This window comes from Balaenoptera acutorostrata, chromosome 2, assembly GCF_949987535.1.
Source record: "Balaenoptera acutorostrata chromosome 2, mBalAcu1.1, whole genome shotgun sequence".
Classification (NCBI taxonomy): Eukaryota; Metazoa; Chordata; class Mammalia; order Artiodactyla; family Balaenopteridae; genus Balaenoptera; species Balaenoptera acutorostrata.
Window position 1 is genome coordinate 86,644,371 of NC_080065.1, and position 23,198 is coordinate 86,667,568.

At 37.4% G+C, this 23,198-nt stretch overlaps 1 protein-coding gene across 3 annotated transcripts in view; it reads right to left on the reverse strand.

The window, feature by feature from the left end:
- The window catches only part of SLCO4C1 (solute carrier organic anion transporter family member 4C1), a 62,350-nt gene extending 57,620 nt beyond the window's left edge, over positions 1 to 4,730 (reverse strand). For 2 of the 3 annotated variants that reach the window (XR_451908.2, XM_007191816.2), the window contains exons 1-2: positions 4,307 to 4,730; positions 663 to 926 (exon numbers count right to left, since the gene is read on the reverse strand). Coding sequence is in view for 2 of the 3 variants with exons in the window: in XM_007191816.2 (XP_007191878.1) it covers positions 663 to 926; positions 4,307 to 4,652 (610 nt within the window). In the remaining variant the exon portion in view is untranslated. Of the gene's footprint in view, positions 1 to 662; positions 927 to 4,144; positions 4,214 to 4,306 lie in introns of those variants that run through there. The other variant, XM_007191817.2, reaches the window with a different exon arrangement.
- Between the last annotated feature and the right edge of the window lie 18,468 nt (positions 4,731 to 23,198).

A 23,198-nucleotide genomic window follows, 5' to 3' on the forward strand; every position in this document is an offset into this window, starting at 1 on the left:
AAGTCTCAGGAAGGACAAAAAATGTTAAGGTCTGCTTTCATTAGCACATTTCTTGGGCTCTACCATAATTGTTTTTCCATTAAAAAGGATTCTTTGGGGGAAAGAAAAGGGAAGAAATATAAATAATCAAACTTCCTTTATGAGCCTTTAAATAATGTACTGACCAGAGCAACACTTTAGGTAACTCGTGAAGTTGTGTCTCTAAACTAGAGTCAAAAGTAAAGCTAGTTTCAGTTCTCAGGAAAAGCCCCACTCCTATAAGTTTTACCTCTCTTTCTCAAATCAGGAGTCAACATGTCCAGGGTGCAGAGCTATAAGCATAGCAAATAAAACCATAAAGGGAAAAACTAGATCTTAGAACCCCAGTGAAGTCACACCACCTGCAAACCAAAACAAGTCATGTCTTTTCTGAGGAAGATTGTGTATAATATGGGGAATGAGTATTAGAGGATTAAAAACTTGGAGAACCACTGAAGGGATGAATAATGTGCAATCTGTCTCAGTAATCTCCTAACACAATTCACATCATAACAAAGCAGTGAGCAGTGGAAGAGACTAGCCCTTACCCTATTTACCCATACAAGTGAGCTGCAATATAGAGTTGCAGTATAACATAGTTTCATACTACTTCCTAAAATAAGCAAAACACAACAGAAACTTACCTTCAAAAAGGGACCCGAATTGGTATTTTCCACTAAAAAATTTTGGCAATGAATATACAAGTGCTCCCAATCCTATCATAAAGGATGCAAATGCAAGCCATCTTGGTTGGTGTCCTCTTTCACCAATGAATGATACAAATAAAGACAACAAACAGAATGCGATATCATAGCTTGATGATATCAAGCCAGTCAGGGAACTCTTCAATTCATAGCGCTTCTCAATAGTGGAAATGCTAATATTTACTAGGCCATTTACCACCATACCTAAAAGAGAGAAGAGGAAATTTAAGTGCATTATTACAACTTTACCATATAGATTATGATTATTAACGACATTCTAAAATTTGATTGTTTGTTTCTTTTGATATTTTTAAATGTACCAATTTTAAAAATCTCAAAGTTTCAAAGCTAAGCAAGCCAAACATATTTCCTTTACAAATCAGTTCTCTTTTAAATTATACACTTGTGAATTTTCAGATGTGAAATAAAATTGATGCTTATCACATACTGAATTATAACTAACTTCATTTTTCTTTAAATGACAAAAAGACTGGTAAAGTCTCATGAGGCTGGTTTGCTAGAGAGTTTCCAGGTGTAGCATAGTCCCATGGACCTCGCTTGAAAGAGTACAAAATGTACAGGTGATTGAGAGGTCAAATACTAAAACTGCTCAAATTACTCAATCTTTAAACATATTTATAACATGAGATCCTTGACTTAGTCTTAAGAAAGGTGAAATTGAATTCTCAAACCTCTATTTTCTTCTAGCACTCTTTAAAGTTATCATTTAAAAGTTCCTGGGGCGGGCTTCCCTGGTGGCGCAGTGGTTGAGAGTCTGCCTGCCAATGCAGGGAACACGGGTTCGAGCCCTGGTCTGGGAAGATCCCACATGCCGCGGAGCAACTAGGCCCGTGAGCCACAGCTACTGAGCCTGCGCGTCTGGAGCCTGTGCTCCGCAACAAGAGAGGCCGCGATAATGAGAGGCCCGCGCACCGCGATGAAGAGTGGCCCCCACTTGCTGCAACTAGAGAAAGCCCTCGCACAGAAACGAAGACCCAACACAGCCATAAATAAATAAAAATAAATAAATAAAAATTAAAAAAAAAAAAAAAAGTTCCTGGGGCAAAAATAACAAACTAAAAGTCTTATTTTAACCCCTGGCATTCTAAATAATAGGCAAAGTAACAGAAAAAAGAAAAATAAAAAACCCTTATACTTCATCTGCTCATTATAACCATGATGAAGGAATACAAGATAAACAAGGAAAAGCTGAAAATCCAATTTTGACTGACAACAAAAATGTTCTGTTTGGATATAGATTAAATATACAGAAGTTTAAACATTACTATAAAGTGAAAATAAAAAGCATCTGATCAAATTACAAAGTTTTTAACTGATTATTCCTTTTACTTAAGAGGCTACCATGAATTGTTTTCATTCATTAATTAATAGAAAGAGTATATCCAAGTCATGATCTCTATAATCTCTTCAAATTTTGCTTTATCAAGGCTGTAACTAGGAATGTATTTCAAGAAAATTTATATAAGTTTTAAAAGTCCTAACATGATTTTTACTTTTATGCCAGTTTAATAAATTTATAAGCCAATTTATAATTCTTGATGTTTTAAGATAAAATTTCTAAGGTACCTAGGAATGACACATTTATAAGGAGATAAGGTTGTCTGAGAATTTGAAAATTTCCCATCTAAAATCAACTTTCCGACACACTTGCCATACTGATTAAAAGTCAGTCATTAGAACTCACTGTTTTTATGGTAAAAAATTTTCTAAGAAAGCAAATTTGCAAACTCTTATGGAAATATAGCACTTTAAGCCTATGATCTCAATGTGAATTCTATGCTACACAAGTTCCAAGAACTTTGCTTTTAAAAAAAAGAAATTTCATGAAACATTGCATACTATGTTGTCTATTGTAAATGCATGAAACTATGAGGTACATTAGGCAATTAAGTGCTAAGAGAAATCCTGTTTATCTTTGAGAAGTGCTGGTTTAAGTAAACTCACTTGACAAGTTTTGGGTCTTTTTTACCAATTAATCACCTATTACTATATCATGGAAATGGTCTTCCGAAGGATCTTGTTTGAAAAACACAAAAATAATGTTTTCAGTCATTCAGACTTAAAACAAAATAAGAATTTACTGGGTCACTTTCATCTCAGATTATGCTTCTGAAATTGGAGATTTCTAGGTAGAGTAGCTCCAGGCTAATCTTGACACATTTCTCTAAGAATTTCAATTATATACGATAATAATTTTAAACAATATTTTATATTAAATGCAAAATTATATATTCTGGAATCATATTGAAATTTCAGAATACGTTTAAGATAATACACAAGACAAGGAATTTTTTACTTGTGTCCAATTTCTTTGAACTTTGCATTCCCTTGACACTAAGATGCTTCACAATCACTGATTTTGGACAACTGAGATCAAGATGTTGAGAGAAGGCCAACTTTGGTGGGGACAAGAAAGGTGGAAAAGGAAGTAACTCTTTAGCACAAAACTGTTGCTAGTAGAAGAGCTGCAGACTCACAATCAACAAATATTTACTCAGCACCTAACCTGTGCAAGGGACACTGAGTTGCTTTAAGACAGTGGAGCAGGAATAAGAACAGGAAGAATATATTTAGATATAGTCTTCTGTTAATCTTAAAAAAGAGCAATTTCAACCCACCTCCTCCCCCAATTTTTTTTTATTACATTTCTTTCAATCAGTCCTTGATTGCCTCTTTACAAAATATTTTTTAAACTATGACTCAAGTGACCAAAAAATATCTACATACCATCAAATTCTAGCTAACCATCAGCATGTCCTTGAAGATGCTGCACTTTAATGCCCCCCTCCTTAATTTGTCACCTTAGTGTAACTTCCCATTTCTTTCATTCCCCGCATGCTTTCTTTCAGGAGAGTCATTGTCCCTCGGCCCTACTACTCACTCCTCCAAATCAGGCTTAGATTGCAAACTCCTGAGGGTATAAACCTGGACTTTATCAGTAACTCCCGAGAGAATCTAAAAGAGATCCTTGAACAAACTGCCTTACCAGTTAACAACGCCTGAAGCCTTTGCGGATTTACTCTCTGGGCTCCACGTGTGCATCCAATACACTCAAACTATACTCACAAAACACGAATGCCTAGATCTAACCGATACCATATATTTTCAACAAGCTTCTCCTTCGAGAACCACCCTACCTCAACTGCAAATTTATTAATTCTTCTCTTCCAGAAACAACGTAAAAAAAAATCCTTTTAATAAGGGGGTTTAGCAAAATGTATGTTTTTGTAACGTACAGTGTATCTCCCCCGCCCCAACCCCCAGCAAAAGGTTCCCGAAGGAAGGCTCCACTCATCTTTGTAGGAATCGAATCGGCTAGACTGAGGTAGAACACTAAAGAGAAAAAGCTTGTATGGCAAGTTTTAAATGTTTCCATAAAAGAGAAGTTAAAATGTAGATACCTGAACCTCGTAGGTTGACGTCGGTGCGAGCGCTTCCAAGTCCCAAGCCTGGGGCCACCTAGCTCGGCGCGTCGACCCCTCGGGCTCGCGGCGCACCTGCCCTCTCCTCCCCGCCGGCCCCCCGCTGGCCCACCGCCCTCTCGAGCCGGCTCTGGACCTTACCTTGCGTGAGGGCCAAAAGGCAATAGTGAAACAGAAAGCCCTGGGGCGTGTTGCAGCACTGGAGACACTGGGGTTGGAAGTTCCCCCACCCGCAGGGCCCCTCCTCATACTCTGACAGTGACTCTGGCCCGGACCGCTCCTGGGAGCCAGGAGGAGTTACTGAAGAAAGAGGCGGCTCCGGGGACTTCTGGGGCTCCTGAGGCTCCTGCGGCGGCGAACCCTCTCTCAGGGGATTGGTGGACGAGACAGAGACCTCGACGGAAGAGGACGATGGACACAAACGGCGCGGGCTGTACGGACTGGAGGCGACGAAAGCCGGGTTCTCGATGCCTTTGCAGCCCTTCATGATCAGGGTGGGTCCTCCCGACTCCCGTGCGCCGGAGCCGCAAAAAACTAGGTCCCGCTCTGGCTCCTCCTCCGGGCAGGTGGCAGCGCCCCCGTGCGGGAAGAGTTCCCGCCTGCCGGGCGTCCGGCTGCAGGGGCTCTCGCCGCCGCTGGGACCCTCCTCAGCCAACTCGCGGCCGCCGGCGGCGCAGAACGCGGGCGTCTGGCCCCGCCGTTGTGTAGTTGGCGCTCCGCCGCGCCTCACCTGTCGCGTGGGCGTGCGGCCCGGCGGCCGCCACGTGAAGGGGAGAGGGCCCTCAGCCCACCTCGCTGCTTCCCAGAGCCCAGGGACTGAGAACCAAATAAAGGCTGTGAGAGTCTCCTGGCCCTAAAGTTCCCCCTGGGTGCTGCCGGGAAGGCTGTAAACACAGTTGCATCAGGAGATCGTTCAAGAGAATATCCGGCGGTTTTCTTCCCTTGCTGCTTACCAAACCAGGCTAGGTCTGGACTCCAAGAATCAAGCAGCCACAGGTACAATACTTTGGATTCCATGAGCAACGTGGTAAGACTTTCACCTGTAACCCTCCCTAGAAACGAAATCCCCAGCCGCCCTTCAACACCGCAGCCATTAGCACCACGACAGAACCCCTTTTTTTAGCTTTCACTTCCCCCAAACTGAAGGAATAGGAACTCAGAAACTTTAAAGCCACATATATAATATTCTTTCTGCTGTACATTGCCTATCTTAAGATTAACAATAGTGATAGTCGTGTAAATAATTTCTACCTGGGGAATAAATAAGAAAAACACTTTGAAGAACTGAAACCATTATGCTAATTGTAGTTACAATTCATTCATTCATCCTTTCATTCATTCATCAAAACATATTTATTTCCTGAGTGCCGAACACTGTTCTAAGCTCTGGGGGTACAATAGTGCACAAAAACTGACAAACACCCCTACCCTTATGGTGCTTTCATTCTAATGGGAGACAGACAATAAGTAATAAATATGTAGTACATCTCTACATATGCTATGGAGAAAAGTAAAGCAAGGACAGGCTGGAAAGTGTGCATGTGTGTTAAGGGAAGGGGGAGAATTTGATGCAATATTTTAAAGAGGGTGGTCAGGGAAGGCCTCGCTGAGAAGGTGATATTTGAGCAAAGAACTGAAGAAAGTTAAGGGAGGGAGCCTGGTACATTGGGGAAGTAGTGTGACTGCGGTGGAATGAGATGGTTGGAGAGCAGTTGGAGTTGAAGGCAGGTAAAGGGGTGCAGGTGGGGTGGGGGAGAAGTGATTGGGGCCAGACCCTGTAGGCTATTATAAGGACTTTAGCTTTTATTGTGATTAAAATAAGAAGGTTTGGAGCTAAGGAGTGACATGATCATGGTATGATTAAATTTTCAAAGGACCCATTCTCTGTCCCCTTCTGAAGATATACTAATACATCCCAAAGTAATATATTTTAAAGAGAGACGTTTTAAAAACTATGTATCACGGTCCTGGAATGTTTATCTTTCCCTAAATGAACTATTTATTCCAATAAGGGACATAATAAAAACCACAAATATTTTCTTTTTGCTATGTCATCAGGACTACATACACAAAGCTGTTATGCTTCATAAGACTGCAGATTGTTAAGGAAACTACTTCCTCAAATCTAATTGTTGGTTGTAAAACTTCTCAAACAATATGTCTGAACTACCTTTAGCAAAGTTGATAGAGGTCTCAGATATTACTGGATACTATATGGTATATGATATTTTCAGTACGTTAGTACTATTATTTATAAGGGTCCTTTCATCGAAAGTTAGAGTACTTCACTAAATATTAATTAATCATGCTATCAAGTTCTAGAGATAGTTTTCAAGTCTTCCTATCCTCATTTAGCACCTGGCTGGTTGCCTGCCCAAGAAGCTACTTCTAGATTCAGTGCTAATACCTCTCAAATAGCAATGATTTGGTAGCATATGATGATCATATCCAAGTGTAGCCTTAAACCCAGAGAAAAGAGTATGGTGATGGAAGGTTTACCTCTCATCCTGAAACAAGATGTTTTTATTTATAACTGTAGACAGTAGGCTCACTTAAAGTGGCCTAGAGGAATATTTTCCAAACACTATTACCTTTTAATGAAATAAAGTAGAATTCAGAAGGAAAAAAATACACAGTGCATGACACAGTACATTTTCACAAGTACTATTTTGTGAAAATTTTGTTTCACTTATATACACCTATTTTACTGAGTTGAGGGATTAAGATATAAAACATTTATCTTATTTTGAACAGACATACATTCTGTTCTTTATTCCCTCACAGTCAAAAAAGGTCTAGACTGGCCTAGAACCTAAGGAAAGAGCAGAAGTAGGAGCTAACATTTTTTAAATGTCTGCTATATATCCCATTATTAATCCTTACAAGAGCAGTATCTATTATCATCTTCATTTTACATATTAAAGAAACTACATTCCAGAGAGGATTAGCAACTCTTCCAATGTCATATAGCTAATAAATAGCCAACCTTATCAAGGATTTGAACTTAGTTCTCTCAGTTAGGTATCTTCCCTGGACATTGCATTTTCTCTCTTATAATTGTTACAGCCTGTCTTCGTGGTTAGGATTATTGCATAGCAATTCTGAGAGATCAAAACTCCTATTTATCTCGTATTGATGAGATTTAGAAGACTAATGCTGCTCTGAATTCCCCAGATTTGGCAGATATTCAAATTAGGCTTGGTATGTAATCCTCCTAGGCCTTCTATTGAAAAAAGTTTCGACAAAAATAAACTTACAGTAGTGTTTAAATGTGTAAATAGATATGATCACCATTTTATCTATGAAATATGAATTAATTTAACCAATCAGCAAAGTTTGCTTTGATGAGATGTAAATACATTCATGGTTTAAGACTACTTTGTAGCTTTGAGTGAACAAATTCAGACTATCGAAATCAAAGTAGCATAATCTTTATGCACTTAAATCCATACTGTCGAAGGAGAAATCTCCACTGTTGCAGTGAGGAAGAGTAGAATTTTGTTGAAAGATTAGCAAAAGCGCTATTTCTTCGTGCTGAGTACTTTTTTTTTTAATTTATTTATTTTATTTATTTATTTTTGGCTGTGTTGGGTCTGTTGCTGCGCGCGGGCTTCCTCTAGTTGCAGCAAGAGGGGGCTACTCTTCTTTGCGGTGCAGGCTTCTCACTGCGGTAGCTTCTCTCGTTGTGGAACATGGGCTCTAGGCGCGCGGGCTTCAGTAGTTGCAGCACGTGGGCTCAGTAGTTGTGGCTCACAGGCTCTACAGCACAGGCTCAGTAGTTGTGGCACAAGGGCTTAGTTGCTCCATGGCATGTGGGATCTTCCCAGACCAGGGATCAAACCCATGTCCCCTGCATTGGCAGGTGGATTCTCAACTGCTGAGCCACCAGAGAAGCCCCGTGCTGAGTACTTCTTGGTCTTCATGAAATTGTTATCAACACTACTTTCCTGTTCCCTTAAATTCAGGTTTGCAACAAAGACAAAACAAAACAACTTTATGAATTTTGTCTGTGATAATTCTGTGGAAAATTGTCATTTTAAAATTCTTTGTTCAACCTAGGGTAAATCTAATGAGCATAGTCAAAATACCATCTTAAGTTTCAGGAAGTAATTAATAAATTGCTATTTTTTTAGCAAATTTCATTTGCTATATTTTTAAACTATGGAGAATGGGAGAAAGAACAGTATCCAGATTTTAAAGTAGAACTCCACCAATGTACACAGAAGCAGATGTCCCTGCCTATGGGTTTCATTTTCTGGGATGTGCAGTAGGTCTGCCCTATCAGGAACTGGATGAACCTAGGTAAAGTGGCTTAATGACAGAAGCTTTCAAGATTCTCCCACCAACTCCCCTTGCTCTGACTCCATGCTTAAAAGCATTCTAAGGATTATATTTTTGCCTTCCAAGTAGGTATGCCTATAGGGTGAAAATGTACTTATATGCCTATTTGAGTATTTTATCATATTCTTTTCTGTTTGCTTTTAATACTTTATTAGTTCCCTTCCAGTTTCAGACTGATGTGAAATCTTTAGCAGTATAACACTATGAGGCTCATAGAATATTAAAATTGGAGGGATCCTGAGGAAGCCTGAATAGAAAGATGGTCAAACGCAGATATTTTTGAGATAATTTAAATTTTCAGCATTCATATGCACAATACTATATATATAATGAATAACTAATAAGGACCTACTGTATAGTCCAAGAACTCTTCTCAATACTCTGTAATGACCTATATGGGAAGAGTGGATATATGTATGTGTATAACTGATTTAGTTTGCTGTACAGCAGAAACTAACACAACATTATAAATCAACTATACTCCAATAAAAACTTTTTAAAAAGAAAAAAACAAAGCAAAACAAACAAAAAAGAAGGAAGCAACACCAGAAAAAAATTTTTTTAAAAATCCCAACATTAAATATTTATTAACACCACTAGATCTTATATTAACTAAATAAAAGCAGAAAAGCAATGAAGCAATCTAAGTGATCCTCCTAGTATTCTTCACTTTAAATGCTCTAGAAAATGTATAATTAAAAATAAATTGGGCTTCCCTGGTGGCGCAGTGGTTGACAGTCTGCCTGCCACTGCAGGAGACACAGGTTCGGGCCCTGGTCTGGGAAGATCCCACATGCCACAGAGCAACTAGGCCCGTGAGCCACAACTACTGAGCCTGCGCGTCTGGAGCTTGTGCTCCACAGCAAGAGAGGCCGCGATAGTGAGAGGCCCGCGCACCGCGATGAAGAGTGGCCCCCGCTCACCGCAACTGGAGAAAGCCCTCGCACAGAAACAAAGACCCAACACAGCCATAAATAAATAAATAAATAAATTTTTTTTTTAAAAAAAGGGCTTCCCTGGTGGCACAGTGGTTGAGAATCAGCCTGCTGATGCAGGAGACACGGGTTCGAGCCCTGGTCTGGGAAGATCCCACATGCCACGGAGCAACTAGGCCCGTGAGCCACAACTTCTGAGCCTGCGCATCTGGAGCCTGTGCTCCGCAACAAGAGAGGCCACGACAGTGAAAGTCCTGCACACGGCGATGAAGAGTGGCCCCCACTTGCCACAACTAGAGAAAACCCTCACACAGAAATGAAGACCCAACACAGCCATAAATAAATAAATTTTTTAAAAAAATAAAAATAAATAAAAATAAAAATAAAAATAAATAAATAAATTATAGGGACTTCCCCGGTGGCGCAGTGGATAACACTCTGCTCCCAGTGCAGGGGGCCTGGGTTTGATCCCTGGTCAGGGAACTAGATCCCACATGCATGCCTCAACTAAGAGTTTGCATGCCACAACTAAGGAGCCCACCTGCTGCAACTAAGGAGCCCACGTGCTGCAACTAAGGAGCTGGCAAGCCACAACTAAGGAGCTTCCCTGCAGCAACCAAGACCTGGCGCAACCAAACAAAAATAAATACTTTAAAAAAATACAAATTATATCTTAAGAAAAAATTTAATGCTGATAGATTTTTTTAATACTGCTTTGAATTGCAGTTTCACAGAAAAATATATTTATATTGAGGAGAAATGCACCTGCATTTTTCTTTTAGTAATACTGATCATAAATCATTAAGAGATACATCCATAAACATGACTGATCATGATTTTTAAAAAGAAAACATGTAAACATTTAATACAATAATCCCATAAGAAAGCAAACTCAGTAGGAAGTGAAAAATGAACTACTAGTATAAAATTTACTGTATAGTACCAAGTTAAGCTTTTCACTAAGTGATTGTTATTATAATTCACTCAAAACACTATGAACTCTATAAAAGCATACTTATGATCAAATATCACAACAGTAGATATAGTGAAGAAAGCATAATTGGATTTATATTTCAAGAAATGCTTTAAACTAGAAGAAATTAACCTACTATAAATTAGTAATTAGGATATTATTTCTAAAACATATTTCTTTTCTACTCAAGGTCTGATTTTGATGCCTGGAAACAGTCTTCAACATGCTATGATTCTATAGGATATACACAATCACAATGTCATAATCATAACAAAATGCCATCTTTACTGAATAGAGAAATAGCCATCCTGTCACTCTTGATAGTCCCATCACATCCACAATTTAACCACTATCCATTTCTTAACAAAGGAAAGGAGATAATGAAGGTTACTAAAATTTAGATTTATAAAACTATACAAGACAGCGATTTCATTTGTTCCAGCAGTCCGCTTCTAGCAAGATTAATGTCAAATACACCCAAAAACTCAATGCAGTCAGAAGCAGAAAATAGGCCAATAACAGATAAAGCGATAGTGGTGAGTGAGGAATTTTCATAAATTCTTTCACAATAATCTTTTCACAATTTACTGGGAGTTGGGAGAAGTCTGGTGTGAGGCTGAGGGAGCTAGCAGGCTGCTATTAATTAGCAAAATAATTTACTTGTAAATAAGAGCTTTAATGAACAAAGTTCAAGGCAGTAGACATAGGTAAAACAAAACAAAACGTTTACATTTCTACTTTACAACTTGTGAAAGCTCTCAGAGTATGCTCCTATAGGACAAGGACAAATGTTTTATACTCTACAAAAGAGATATGAAAATAGAGAATTGCTTAAGTGAGTATCAGAGAAAATTCACAGAATCAACTGTCTATTCTTTGATGAAGAGGTACAAGGATCTCCATACTCCAGCTTATCAGGGGAGATGAAAATTTGCTAGACTAGAAAAAGAAAATAATACTGAAGAACTATAAGAAGTAAAAACTTCTGAGGCAATGGTGAAATAAAGACAAATTTTTTTAAATATGAAAAATGGAATACAAAAAACTGGCATTAAAAGAACAGTCAGTGAAGGGACTTTCACTTTCAGGCAGGATGGAGTAACAGAGACTGGATTTAACCTCAACTTGAAACACCCAAAAGAAAAAGAAAAATAGAAAAAATATATGAAGGAAAAAAAAAGGTTTTCAAGACACTGGATACCAGGTAATGAAGGACAATCATCTCAGAGAGATGGGAAACAAACTAGGTGAGCAGTTTATTGCCTTGAGAGAGTTTTCAACTGATGGTGTGGGTAGGGTGGGGCAGGATATGAGATCCATAAAAAACCCATCAGACTCTCTTGGGTTGAGGAGACACAGCTGAAGGTCCAAGACAACTAGAATGTGCAGGACAGAGTACTGGAGAGGAGAAAGCTGGACAGAGTTGATATGCAGAGGGTTCCCTCTAGTATTCAGCAGAGAGCACATGTATGGGAAGAAACTATCCTAGTCCAGGGAAAGAACCATCTGAAGGGATTAGAGGGACAGTGGCCAGTAAGACAACATGAAGGTGAAATAAAGAAGTTTTCAGACATTAAAAAAAAAACCCAGAAATAATTCATCACCCAGAGCACCTGCACACATGTTATGGAAGTCCTTCAGGCTAAAGGAAAATGATAACAAGTGAAAATAATGACTTATGCAGAACAATAAAGAACACCAGAAATGAGGAGATGGAGCTCAAGACCCATGGAGAAATATGCGTGATTTTTTAAAAATTATTTCAGTCACTTTAAAAGATAATTCACTGTTTAAACCAAAATAAAGAAGTATTGTGGAATTCATAAGTTGTGTAGAGGCAAAATGTATGCCAACAATAATGCAAAGAACAGGTAAAGAGAAATGGAAGTATGCTATTGTAAATGTCTTATATGTGAAGTGATATCATGTCAAAGGTAGAATATGATAATGACTTACACCATGAGCCCTAGAGCAGCCTCCTAAATAGCAACAACAATAAAAAAGCCATGAAAAAAAATAAAGTGGAATCACAGAAAATATTCAATTAATCTAAAAGAAGGCAGGAAAAGAGATCAAAGGGAACAAAAATAGATAAGAGAAAAAGAAAACAAGTAACAAGGTGATGATTTACACCTAGCTATATTAATAATCACACTAAATATAAATAGGATAAACATTGCAAATAAAAGGAAAAGATGATCAGGTCTGATACAAAAAGCAAAATCCAATTAAATACTGCCTACAAGAAACACAGTTTAAATATAAACACTAATAGGCTAAAAGTAGAAGATTGAAAACGATATATTATGCCCATACTAATCAAAGGATAGCTGGAATGGATACATGAATAACAGTGCAAATAGATTACACAGTGAAGAATATTATCTGAGATAAAGAAGGTTATTTCTTAGTGATAATGGGGTAAATTCATCAACAGCGCTTAAGAATCTCAAATAATTAATCACTTAAAAATAGAGTATCAAAATGCCTGAAATAAAAACTGATAGAACTGCAAGGAAAAATACACAAATCCACAATTATGCTCAGAATAATTAATATGCTCTCAATTATGCTCTCAATAATTAATGGAATAGAAAATCAAGAGTATTGCAGACTTAAACAACACTATCAACAAACTTGACCTAATTGAAATTTATAGAACTCCTCGCCAATAACAGTAGGCTACACACTCTTTCAAAGTTCACATGGAACATTTATCATGATAGACCAGATCCTGAGCCATGAAAAAAGTTTCAATAATTTTTAAAAGATTCAAGTCATACAAAATATGTTCTCTGATCACAATGGAATTAAATCAGAAATCAATAACAAAAATATCTGGAAAATTTCCAAATGTGTGAAAACCAAATAACACAGCTCAAATAACCCATAGGTCAAAAACAAAATCAAAAGGAAAATAAGAAAATATTTTGAACTGAATGAAAAACAAAACATCAGAATTTGTAGGATGCTACTAAAGCAGTGCTTATAACATGCCTGTATTAAAAAGAAGAAAGGTCTCGAATCAGTGACTTCAAGTTCTACCGTAAGAAACTGAAAAATAAAGAACAAATTAAATGCAAAGTAAATAAAGGAACTAATAAAGACCAGAGAGGAAATTAATGAAATAGATAACAGGAAAACAATAGAGAAATTAATAAGACCAAAACTGATTTTTTTTTAGAAGATAAAGAAAATTGATAAATCTCTAGCCAGACTGACCAGAAGAAAGGCACAAATCACCAATATCTGGAACAAGAGAGGTGATATTACAGATTCTACAGATATTAAAAGGATACAGTTATAAATAACCTTATGCCTACAAATTTGACATTTGGATGAAATGAACAAAATACCTAAAAGACAAATTACAAGAGAACTCTTAAGAGGTAATAAATAGATACTCTAAACAAGCCTAGGTCTATTAAAGAAATTCAATTTGTAGTTAAAAATCTTCCCACAAAGAAAACCTCAGGCCCATTGACTTCCCTAGTGAATTCTACTGAGCATTTAAGGGAGAACTAATACCAATTCTACATAAACCCTTTCAGAAAATCAAAGATAAGGAAATACATCCCAACTTATTCTATGATGCCAGCATCACTCATCATTTATCTAAATTTCACTGTACCATCTACCAAAAATTATCTTATATTCATGTGGATATGATAAATATGGGGTAAATGACAGTACAGTTAGTACTCTTAGTATTGTTGAGGTAGTACAGTCCTTTTTGATTGAATGACTATGGCAAAACAGTGATTGAATAACAGACTAATGTCAACCATAGAGAATTTTAATAGAAGATGAGAACATGTAGGCTATCAAACAATTCAATGAGCGTAGAGCAATAAATAACAGTTTCTTTCTGGCTCATGGAAGGTTCAGTGTGAATTTTCCTTTTTAGGAGGCTCTCCTGGAATGTCTCCTTCAAATGACGGACTCAGGGATCCACTTTTTGTTTTCTCTGAGGTCTTTTTTTGCAACAAGTCAATTAGAGACAGAGTACACCTTTGCACTGCATGTCTCTGGCCAGCACTGAAACAGATCATAGGGCACTTCTGCCTATATCCCACTGACCAAAACTCAGTCCTATCCCTAGATGCAACAGGAGCTCAGTATGTAGTTGTGCTGTATGCCCAGGAGGAAAATAAAACAATTTGGTGAACACGTCGCATTATATCTGCCATAAATATTATGAATACTTTGTATAACAGCATCAGGATCCACAAACTAAAACCATGATCCATATCTAACAAGATGACATAGGTTTAAAAAAATTCTATAAATCCACTTAAATCAAAATTGTAAAATAAAGATTTGACTAAACATCAGCTAGTTAAAATATGGATCAAATATGTATTAATTTGAGACATTAATTGAAGTATGAAATCCAGGTTAAGATTTCCTCTCTGCACCATTCAGGCTATCCTGAAATATTGTATTCAACCCTAATTGATGCACGAAGAGAACAACTGACTAATGGGAGTAGGCCCAAGGATAATATTGGGTTGGCCAAAAAGTTCATATGGGGTTTTCCGGAAGATGTTTCAGAAAACCCAAATGAACTTTTTGGCCAACTCAATATAACTAAGGTGGAAAATTGAAAATTTTCACACGATAATTAGTTGAAAGAACTATGAAAGTTTATCCTGAAGGAAAGATACAGGGATAACAAGATAGTTGTCATAAATTATTTGAGTGAGGGGATCCTTTGAAGCAGAGATCACACTTATTCTTTATGATTCTTGAGATTAGTACAAGGACCTTTCAAATAGAAGGATAATATGAGCTCAAAATAAAGAAAATCCTTTATAAATAATTGGAGCAATGGTTCTCAAAATGTGATCTGGAGTCCCAGCACAATCTGAGACCTTTTCAGGGGGTCTGCTAGTTCACAACTATATTTAAATAATACTAGGATGTTATTTGCCGTTTAGATTCCCATTTTCATGCAAGTGAACAGTGAAGTTTTCCAGAGGCTACTTGACGTGTCATATCACAAAAAAGAAGACATAAGAACCCCTTATTAAGCTAGACATTAAAGAGATTTGAAAAGAGATAAAACCATTTCATTCTTCTCACTATAATTTTTTAAAAATATAATTATTTTTTCAACTTTATCAGGGTATGATTGACAAATAAAAATGGTATATATTTAAGGTGTACAGCATACTTAATATATATATATATATATACACATTGTGAAATGATTACCACAATCAAGCTAACTAACAAACCCATCACCTTACACAGTTAGTGTGTGTGTGTGTGTGTGTTGTGTGTGAGAACACTGTAGATCTATTCTCTTAGCAAATTTCAAGTACACAATGCATTATTATTAGCTGTAGTCACTATGCTGTACATTAGGTCTCCAGAATTTATTCATCCTATAACTGAAAGTTTGTACTCTTTGGCCAGCATCTCCTCTTTTCCCCCACCTCTTCCAGTCCCTGGTCCCATACTACTCTCTGTCTCCATGAATTAAACTTTTTTAAAAATTCCACATATAAGTGAGATCATGTAGTAGCTGTTTTTCTGTGCCTAGCTCAAAATTATTAAAATTTTAAAACATTTATGCTAATATCTAATGGGCTTATTGTTGCTATTTTAAATGAACTAATTATTTAAATGCCTCATTTTAATTCCTAATATCACTATCAATAGATATACCCCATATAAACAAAAAGCTCTTTGTGATGTTTAGTTAGTTCTAACAGTATAAATGGGTCCTGAGACAAAAAAGTTTAAGACCCACTGAATTAGAGCTATACAAAATGGGATAGATTGCCTCAGTAGGTACTGAATTCTCTTTCACTGATGGAGCTAGCTGGTCAGTTATTAGGGATATTGTGGGAGGCATTCATACTACAGATTTGGATTAGCCAACCACTGAACCCCTTTCCAAATCTGAAATTTAATGATGGTAAAACTCAGTAATCCAGTAATTTCATAAAATACTGATAAGAACATAAACTTAATTAAAATTCGTTTCATCTAACATCTATTTAGTGTCAGAGACATACTTAGAATTCTGTCGTCTTTCTACTAAACCACTTTTATTCCTTCCCCTTATCCTGTTCCCATACCTAGCAACCTTATGTTTACTTCCAGGCCTTGGCCAGGCAAATAAATGGACTGTTTTCTATTCTAACTAGAACCATTCATGAGCTCACCAGCTAAGATGTTTGTTGGTTGTGACCACCTTCCTTTCTTAGCACTCCTTGACTGAATAGACAATAGATTTCTTGGACTTCCGGTGTGCTGTTTACCATGACTCTTGTTTTCTATTTGTGTCTAAGGCATTCAAAGTACATGTTAGCAAAGAAAGAAAGATTCAGTTGTGAGATATGGGTGGGAAGAAAACAAGAAAGAAGCCAGATGAAATACAACCTAGTTTTGAGGTCATCCATGGAGTGGGATGAGTCATAAAACAGTAAAGCACATACAATTGTACACCAACAAATACTTTCCCAAATAATGAACCTGAATATAAAAGGTATATTGAATGAATGCCATGCAACACTTTCTAAAGCAAGTGTAAAAAATCAGTAAGAATGGCATGCTATGAGCATGGAGATACTGTAGGCACAAGTGTTAATTAGGTACTACCATGTATGTGCCATAATATTCAAGCATCCTTGTTGGTGTCAAAGTTTTGGATCAGTTACACATTCCTTTAAAATGTCCATGGTTCAGAAACTTGTACCTATATTATATTTCCTTGCCAGAAAAAAAAAAAATGTCAAGAGTAAAGGCAAAAATCCTAAGGTGAAATTCAAACAGTAAAATAAAATTGCCCACGGGATACTTGCAATGACACCAGACTGATCTGAAAAATAGTTTCCTACCAGTCAGTAGGTGCCATTTTATGACTGTCCCAAACTTAAACACGAGAGATAATTTCAATAGTCTCCAAACATTTTTGCACTTATTATCTGAATATTTAAAGAGAAAATAACCTAATTATAATGATTCCTTGTCCTTATATAGTAGGTACAGAAATGTTGTCTTCTTTGAATACTAGAAAAGTAAAGGCCAGTATACCATTTTAGATGTTTTTTTTTTTTTTTAAAGTTTTAGTTGATTTTTATTTATTTATTTATTTATTTATTTATCTTTGGCTGTGTTGGGTCTTCGGTTCGTGCGAGGGCTTTCTCCAGCTGCGGCAAGCGGGGGCCACTCTTCATCGCGGTGCGGGGACCGCTCTTCATCGCGGTGCGCGGGCCTTTCTCTATCGCGGCCCCTCCCGTCGCGGGGCACAGGCTCCAGACGCGCAGGCTCAGCAATTGTGGCTCACGGGCCCAGCTGCTCCGTGGCATGTGGGATCTTCCCAGACCAGGGCTCGAACCCGTGTCCCCTGCATTAGCAGGCAGATTCTCAACCACTGCGCCACCAGGGAAGCCCCCATTTTAGATGTTTTGAAGACAATAGATTCAATCAGAGAGAGCTGGCATTGTTATAATTTTCACCACACATATACAGAACTTCCTTACACTATTCTTGCAAGTTTTCTATAATTTGTAGAAATATAAATTTAAAATAAATTTAGAATAAAAGTTTAAAAATAAGATTTTATCATTATCTTTCATAAAACACTACAATCCTTTCCATCATACTTAGAATAAAATAACATCCTTCCCACAGCCTACAAGGTCCTATATAACTTAGCCCCTGTTTACCTCACCAACATTGTTACACTTTACCCCTTGCTGAGTATACTTTAGTCATAAGGTTCTCCTAGTTCCTTCACATGACAGACTCTTCTCTGCCTCATTGTCCTTGAACTTGCTAATCTCTGCCTACAATATTACTTTTCAGGATCTTGTAAAGCCGATATTTTCTCAACATTCAATCTCAGCATAAGTATCATATCAAGTAGGCTTTCTCTATCTTGATTGAAACAATCATCACACACACACACACACACACACAAAATCACCTTGTCCTGATTGCTTTCCTTATATCATTCATCAAAATTCATAAATATTGGGCTTCCCTGGTGGTGCAGTGGTTAAGAATCTGCCTGCCAATGCAGGGGACACGGGGTTGAGCCCTGGTCCGTGAAGATCCCACATGCCACAGAGCAACTAAGCCCGTGCGCCACAAGTACTGAGGCTGCGCTCTAGAGCCTGCAAGCCACAACTACTGAGCCCACGTGCCACAACTACTGAAGCCTGCGTGCCTAGAGCCTGTGCTCCACATCAAGAGAAGCCACCGCAATGAGAAGCCTGTGCACCGCAATGAAGAGTAGCCCCGGCTCACCGCAACTAGAGAAAGCCTGCACGCAGCAACAAAGACCCAACTCAGCCATAAATAAATAAATAACTAAATAAATAAATTTATTTTAAAAAAATTCACAAATATTTTCTTTACCTGTTTATTATTATTTCTCCCCTAAACCAAATAGTTTTGTATTTCCATTTCTAACATTATAAGCATTCAATAAACATTTGTCAAATGAATCAATTTGAAAGAGAGCCACAAAATAATTATCATAATTATCATTATGATAGCTACCATTTACACAGTAACATGCTAAGTCCTTTATGTGCATTACTGTATCCTTACCTTACCTACTATATCCTTACCTTACCTTTCTTTTTTATTATTATTAAAGTTTTATTTTATATTGGAGTATACTTGATTAACAATGATGTGTTAGTTACAGGTATACAGCAAAGTGATTCAGTTATACCCATACAAGTATCCATTCTTTTTCAAATTCTTTTCCCATTTAAGTTATTACAGAATATTGAGCCAAGTTCCTTGTGCTATACAGTAGGTCCTTGTTGGTTATCTATTTTGAATATAGTAGTGTGTACTTCTCAATCCCAAACTCCCAATTTATCCCTCCCCTCCCCATGCCCTTTCCCCATGCCCTGGTAACCGTAAGTTTGTTCTCTAAGTCTGTGTTTCTGTTTTGTAAATAAGTTCATTTGTATCATTTTTTTTTTTAGATTCCACATATAAGCAATCTCATAGATTTGTCTTTCTCTGTCTGACTTACTTCACTTAGTATGATAATCTCCAGGTCCATCCATGTTGCTGCAAATGGCATTATTTCATTCTTCTTAATGGCTGAGTAATATTCCATTGTGTATATATATATACACCACATCTTCTTTATACATTCATCTGTTGATGGACATTTACTTACCTTACCTTTCATAGTATGATGAGCAACTTCTGAAATGACTCCCAAAGAACCCTACCTCCTGATACTTATGCCATTATATCATCTCCTTCCTTGTGTGTACTGGCTGGACTTAGCGACTTGTCTCTAACAAATAGAATATGTCAAAAGTGGTGGTGGTTCTGGGTTGATAAAAAAAAAATAGTAACTTCATTGAAGTGAAGCCTGATGCATACAACCTTGACCAATTTATCAAAGTTAATAACACTGCCAACATATACTGACATCATGTACCCATGATATGATACAATGGAAAGGGAAAATCACTTTTGTGTTATCCTTCTAATAATGTAAAACCTCAACAAAATCCTGAGAAAATTCCAACAAATCCAAATTGATGGGCAGTCCTACAAAATAACAAACTAACTAGAAGTTCTTCCAAAAAAATGTCAAGATCATGAAACACAAGGAAATACTGAGGAATGATTACAGATCAAAGAGACTAAGGAGACATGACAACCCTGAATAGGATCCTGGGTGGAAAAATTGTTGAAATATGAATAAAGTTGTAGTTTAGTTTTTTTTTTAAAAAGTGATGAGCTGTCAATTCTGAGACTACGCTATAGACCACTGAGACTTCCATCTGGCTTGCACTTACTCTTGGGCCCTTCCTGCTTGATGCTCTGATGAAGCTAGTTTCATGATATGAGCCACATGGAGAGGCCCACATGCCAAAGAACTTCTGCTCAAAAGCTGGTGGAGTCACTGAGGCCCTTGGTCCAACATACCTTTAGAAGCTGAATCCTACCAACAACAGTATGATTATCATATGATTGAACTTGGAAGAAGATTCTTCTCTATGTAAGACTTGAGATGACTGAAGCCACACCTGACAGATTGATTCCAGCCCTGTGAAACCCTGAGCCACAGATCCCAGATTCCTGACCCACAGAAACTGGATGATAAATATTTTAAGCCATTAAATTTTAGATTAATTTATTACACAGTAATAGATAACTAAGACCCATGGTTCTATACAATTATTATTCCTGTTTTTGCAAAGAGAAAAGTTGCTTAAAGAAGTTAGGTAACTTGCCCAAATTTACATAATTAAGTGACAAAACTGGAATTCAAACCCTGCTCTATCAAAGACTATGATCTTAATCACTGCATTATAATGTGCTCACCAGGTCCCTTAGAGTAGCAGTTATATTTCTGTTAATGAAATTGGTCTAAAACAAAATAAAGTTTTAAAAAGCATCTGAGCCTATTGACAAATAAATTTAAGAAAAAAATAGGCTTTAATATCTAATAGTGTCAAAGTAAAACAATGAGTTTTTGAGAGTGATTACTCACCATAATACAAATGGATAATATTAAGTAATCCCATTTAACTAGTGAATTCTCACAGCTACTTGGAGGTACTTTTGGCAATTAACATTTAGTGAGCCCAGCAATGATAGACAAAATCAGACATTCTATAAGATTCTGCAGTGAGTTTGAGGGATTTCAGGGCTGAACAAGGGAAAAGATATGACCATGAAGTGGCTGTTGTACATATGAGCATTATTTCAGTAACACTTTGACAGGTTTGCATGTGGGGGAAGTCCCTCATGGCATGATAGTATTTGGAGCCTAAAGCACTATCTAGAAGGGGATGGAGGGACAAGTGAACTCCCAGGGGAGAGGGGGCTTACATGTCTAGGGGATGTCATTCAGGAGACCAGTAGGGAATCTGGCTCAGAGAGTTCCAAAGGGCAGCAGCAGCTCTGCTTTTGTAGCTATAGGGTTTATTTTATCCATGGCTAGCAGATGTTGGGCATAGCTTCACAAGATACGCAAAGCAGTCAGACTCAAAATGACTAAATTCTGTTTATTTGGGCTATGTTGAAAACAATGTGTAAAAATTTTACTTTGGCACCAATGACCTTTTGAGCTAACAGGACACAGTCTGCTGTGACGAAATAAACAACCTAGGGGACATCTTTGGTTCACTTATAAAACAGATTTACACTAAAGTTCTTCTGTAATTAACTAGGTCAAATAGCAACAACTTGCCTTTAAAAAATCTCTCAGCTAAGGTAAAACCATAACTTTTAGTTCTCAGGTAACTCTGAACTGCCACAGAAGTATTATTCAGGCATATGAGAGGCTCAAAATTCTTTGAGAAAAATACTGGCTCCTCTCCAGGCATTACTGTAGACTCTTGTCCCAGGCACCTCCATGAGGAGGTGGGATTACGGATTACCTCTGAGCAAAAATAAAACAACCTCTTTATTTTGTATAACTGCATCTTATTCTGCTATTGAGCATAATCCGTAAAGAACATATGACTCTTTTCAATAAGATACACGGTCTTCATTCCAGTCACTGGCCAGAGAGCACAATTTAGAATTGGAAATCTTGTGTGCTAAAAGTATAGATGAGATGTTACAGTCTAAGGGCAATGTTAGCCGTGAAGTTTTCTAAATTCTGTAAATTCTATCTTTAAGCCAGAACTCTAGAAATTAGGGAAACTTAGTTCCTGACAGAAATATTTTTACTAAGTTATATTTAGTATCTGTATTTTTTTTTTAGGATAAACTATGTCAAACAGCGGTAACAAATTACCACTCCAACTGTGGTGGCTTAAAGTAATAAAAAAAAATTTATTTCTAGCTCCACTACATGTTCAAATAGGATTTGAGAGTGTTTTCTGTGCTTTACATAGGCTCTCAGGGGCCCAGTTTGACTGAGGAGGTGCCATCTTGTAGTTGTACCATCTAAATAAACCATATGGACACGGCAGTAGAAAAGAATCTGATCTGAAAGTGACCCACTTCACTTCTGCTTACATTTCATTGGCCAGAACAACTAACATCTAACTTTAAGGGGACTGGAAAATGTAAGTGAGGGTAGGGAATAGAATATTTGATGAATATTATCTCTGGGACAGTATCATTCCTATACGTTTGTGAGGACAAGTATGATAGATACACTTGTTTGCTATTGCTGTTTTAACAAATTACCACAAATTAGTGACTTAAAACAACAAAAATGTATTACCTTAGTCTTTGAAGGTCAGAAATCCAAAATGGGTCTCACTGGACTACAATCAAAGTGCTGGCATTCCTTGGCTCATGGTCCCCTTCCTTCTTCTATCTTCGAAGCAAGAAGTGGGCAGTTGTATTTTTCTCATATCATACCATTCTGACACTGACTCTTTTGCTTCCCTCTTCCACATTTCAGGGTTCTCATGATTACATTTAACCTGGATAATCCAGGATAATCTCTCTATTTTAAGGTCAGCTGATTAGAACCTTAATTCCATCTGCAACCTTAATTCTCCTTTGCCACATACTCTAACATACTGACAGGCCCCAGAGACAAGACATGGACATTTCTGAGGGGCTGTCATTCTGCCTATCAAAGTAGGATATGAAAAACATATGTGCAGCTTTGGCATACTGCCTATTATGTTAAGCAATGACTTTTATATAAAATTTACATTTAAGGCACTTCCCTGGCAGTCCAGTGGTTAAGATTCTGAGCTTCCACTGCAGGGGGCACGAGTTCGATCCCTGGTCAGGGAACTAGGATCCTGCATGCCAGGTGGCGCGGCCCAAAAAAAAAAAAATTTACATTTAAAAAACTGTAGAAACTTCCTTT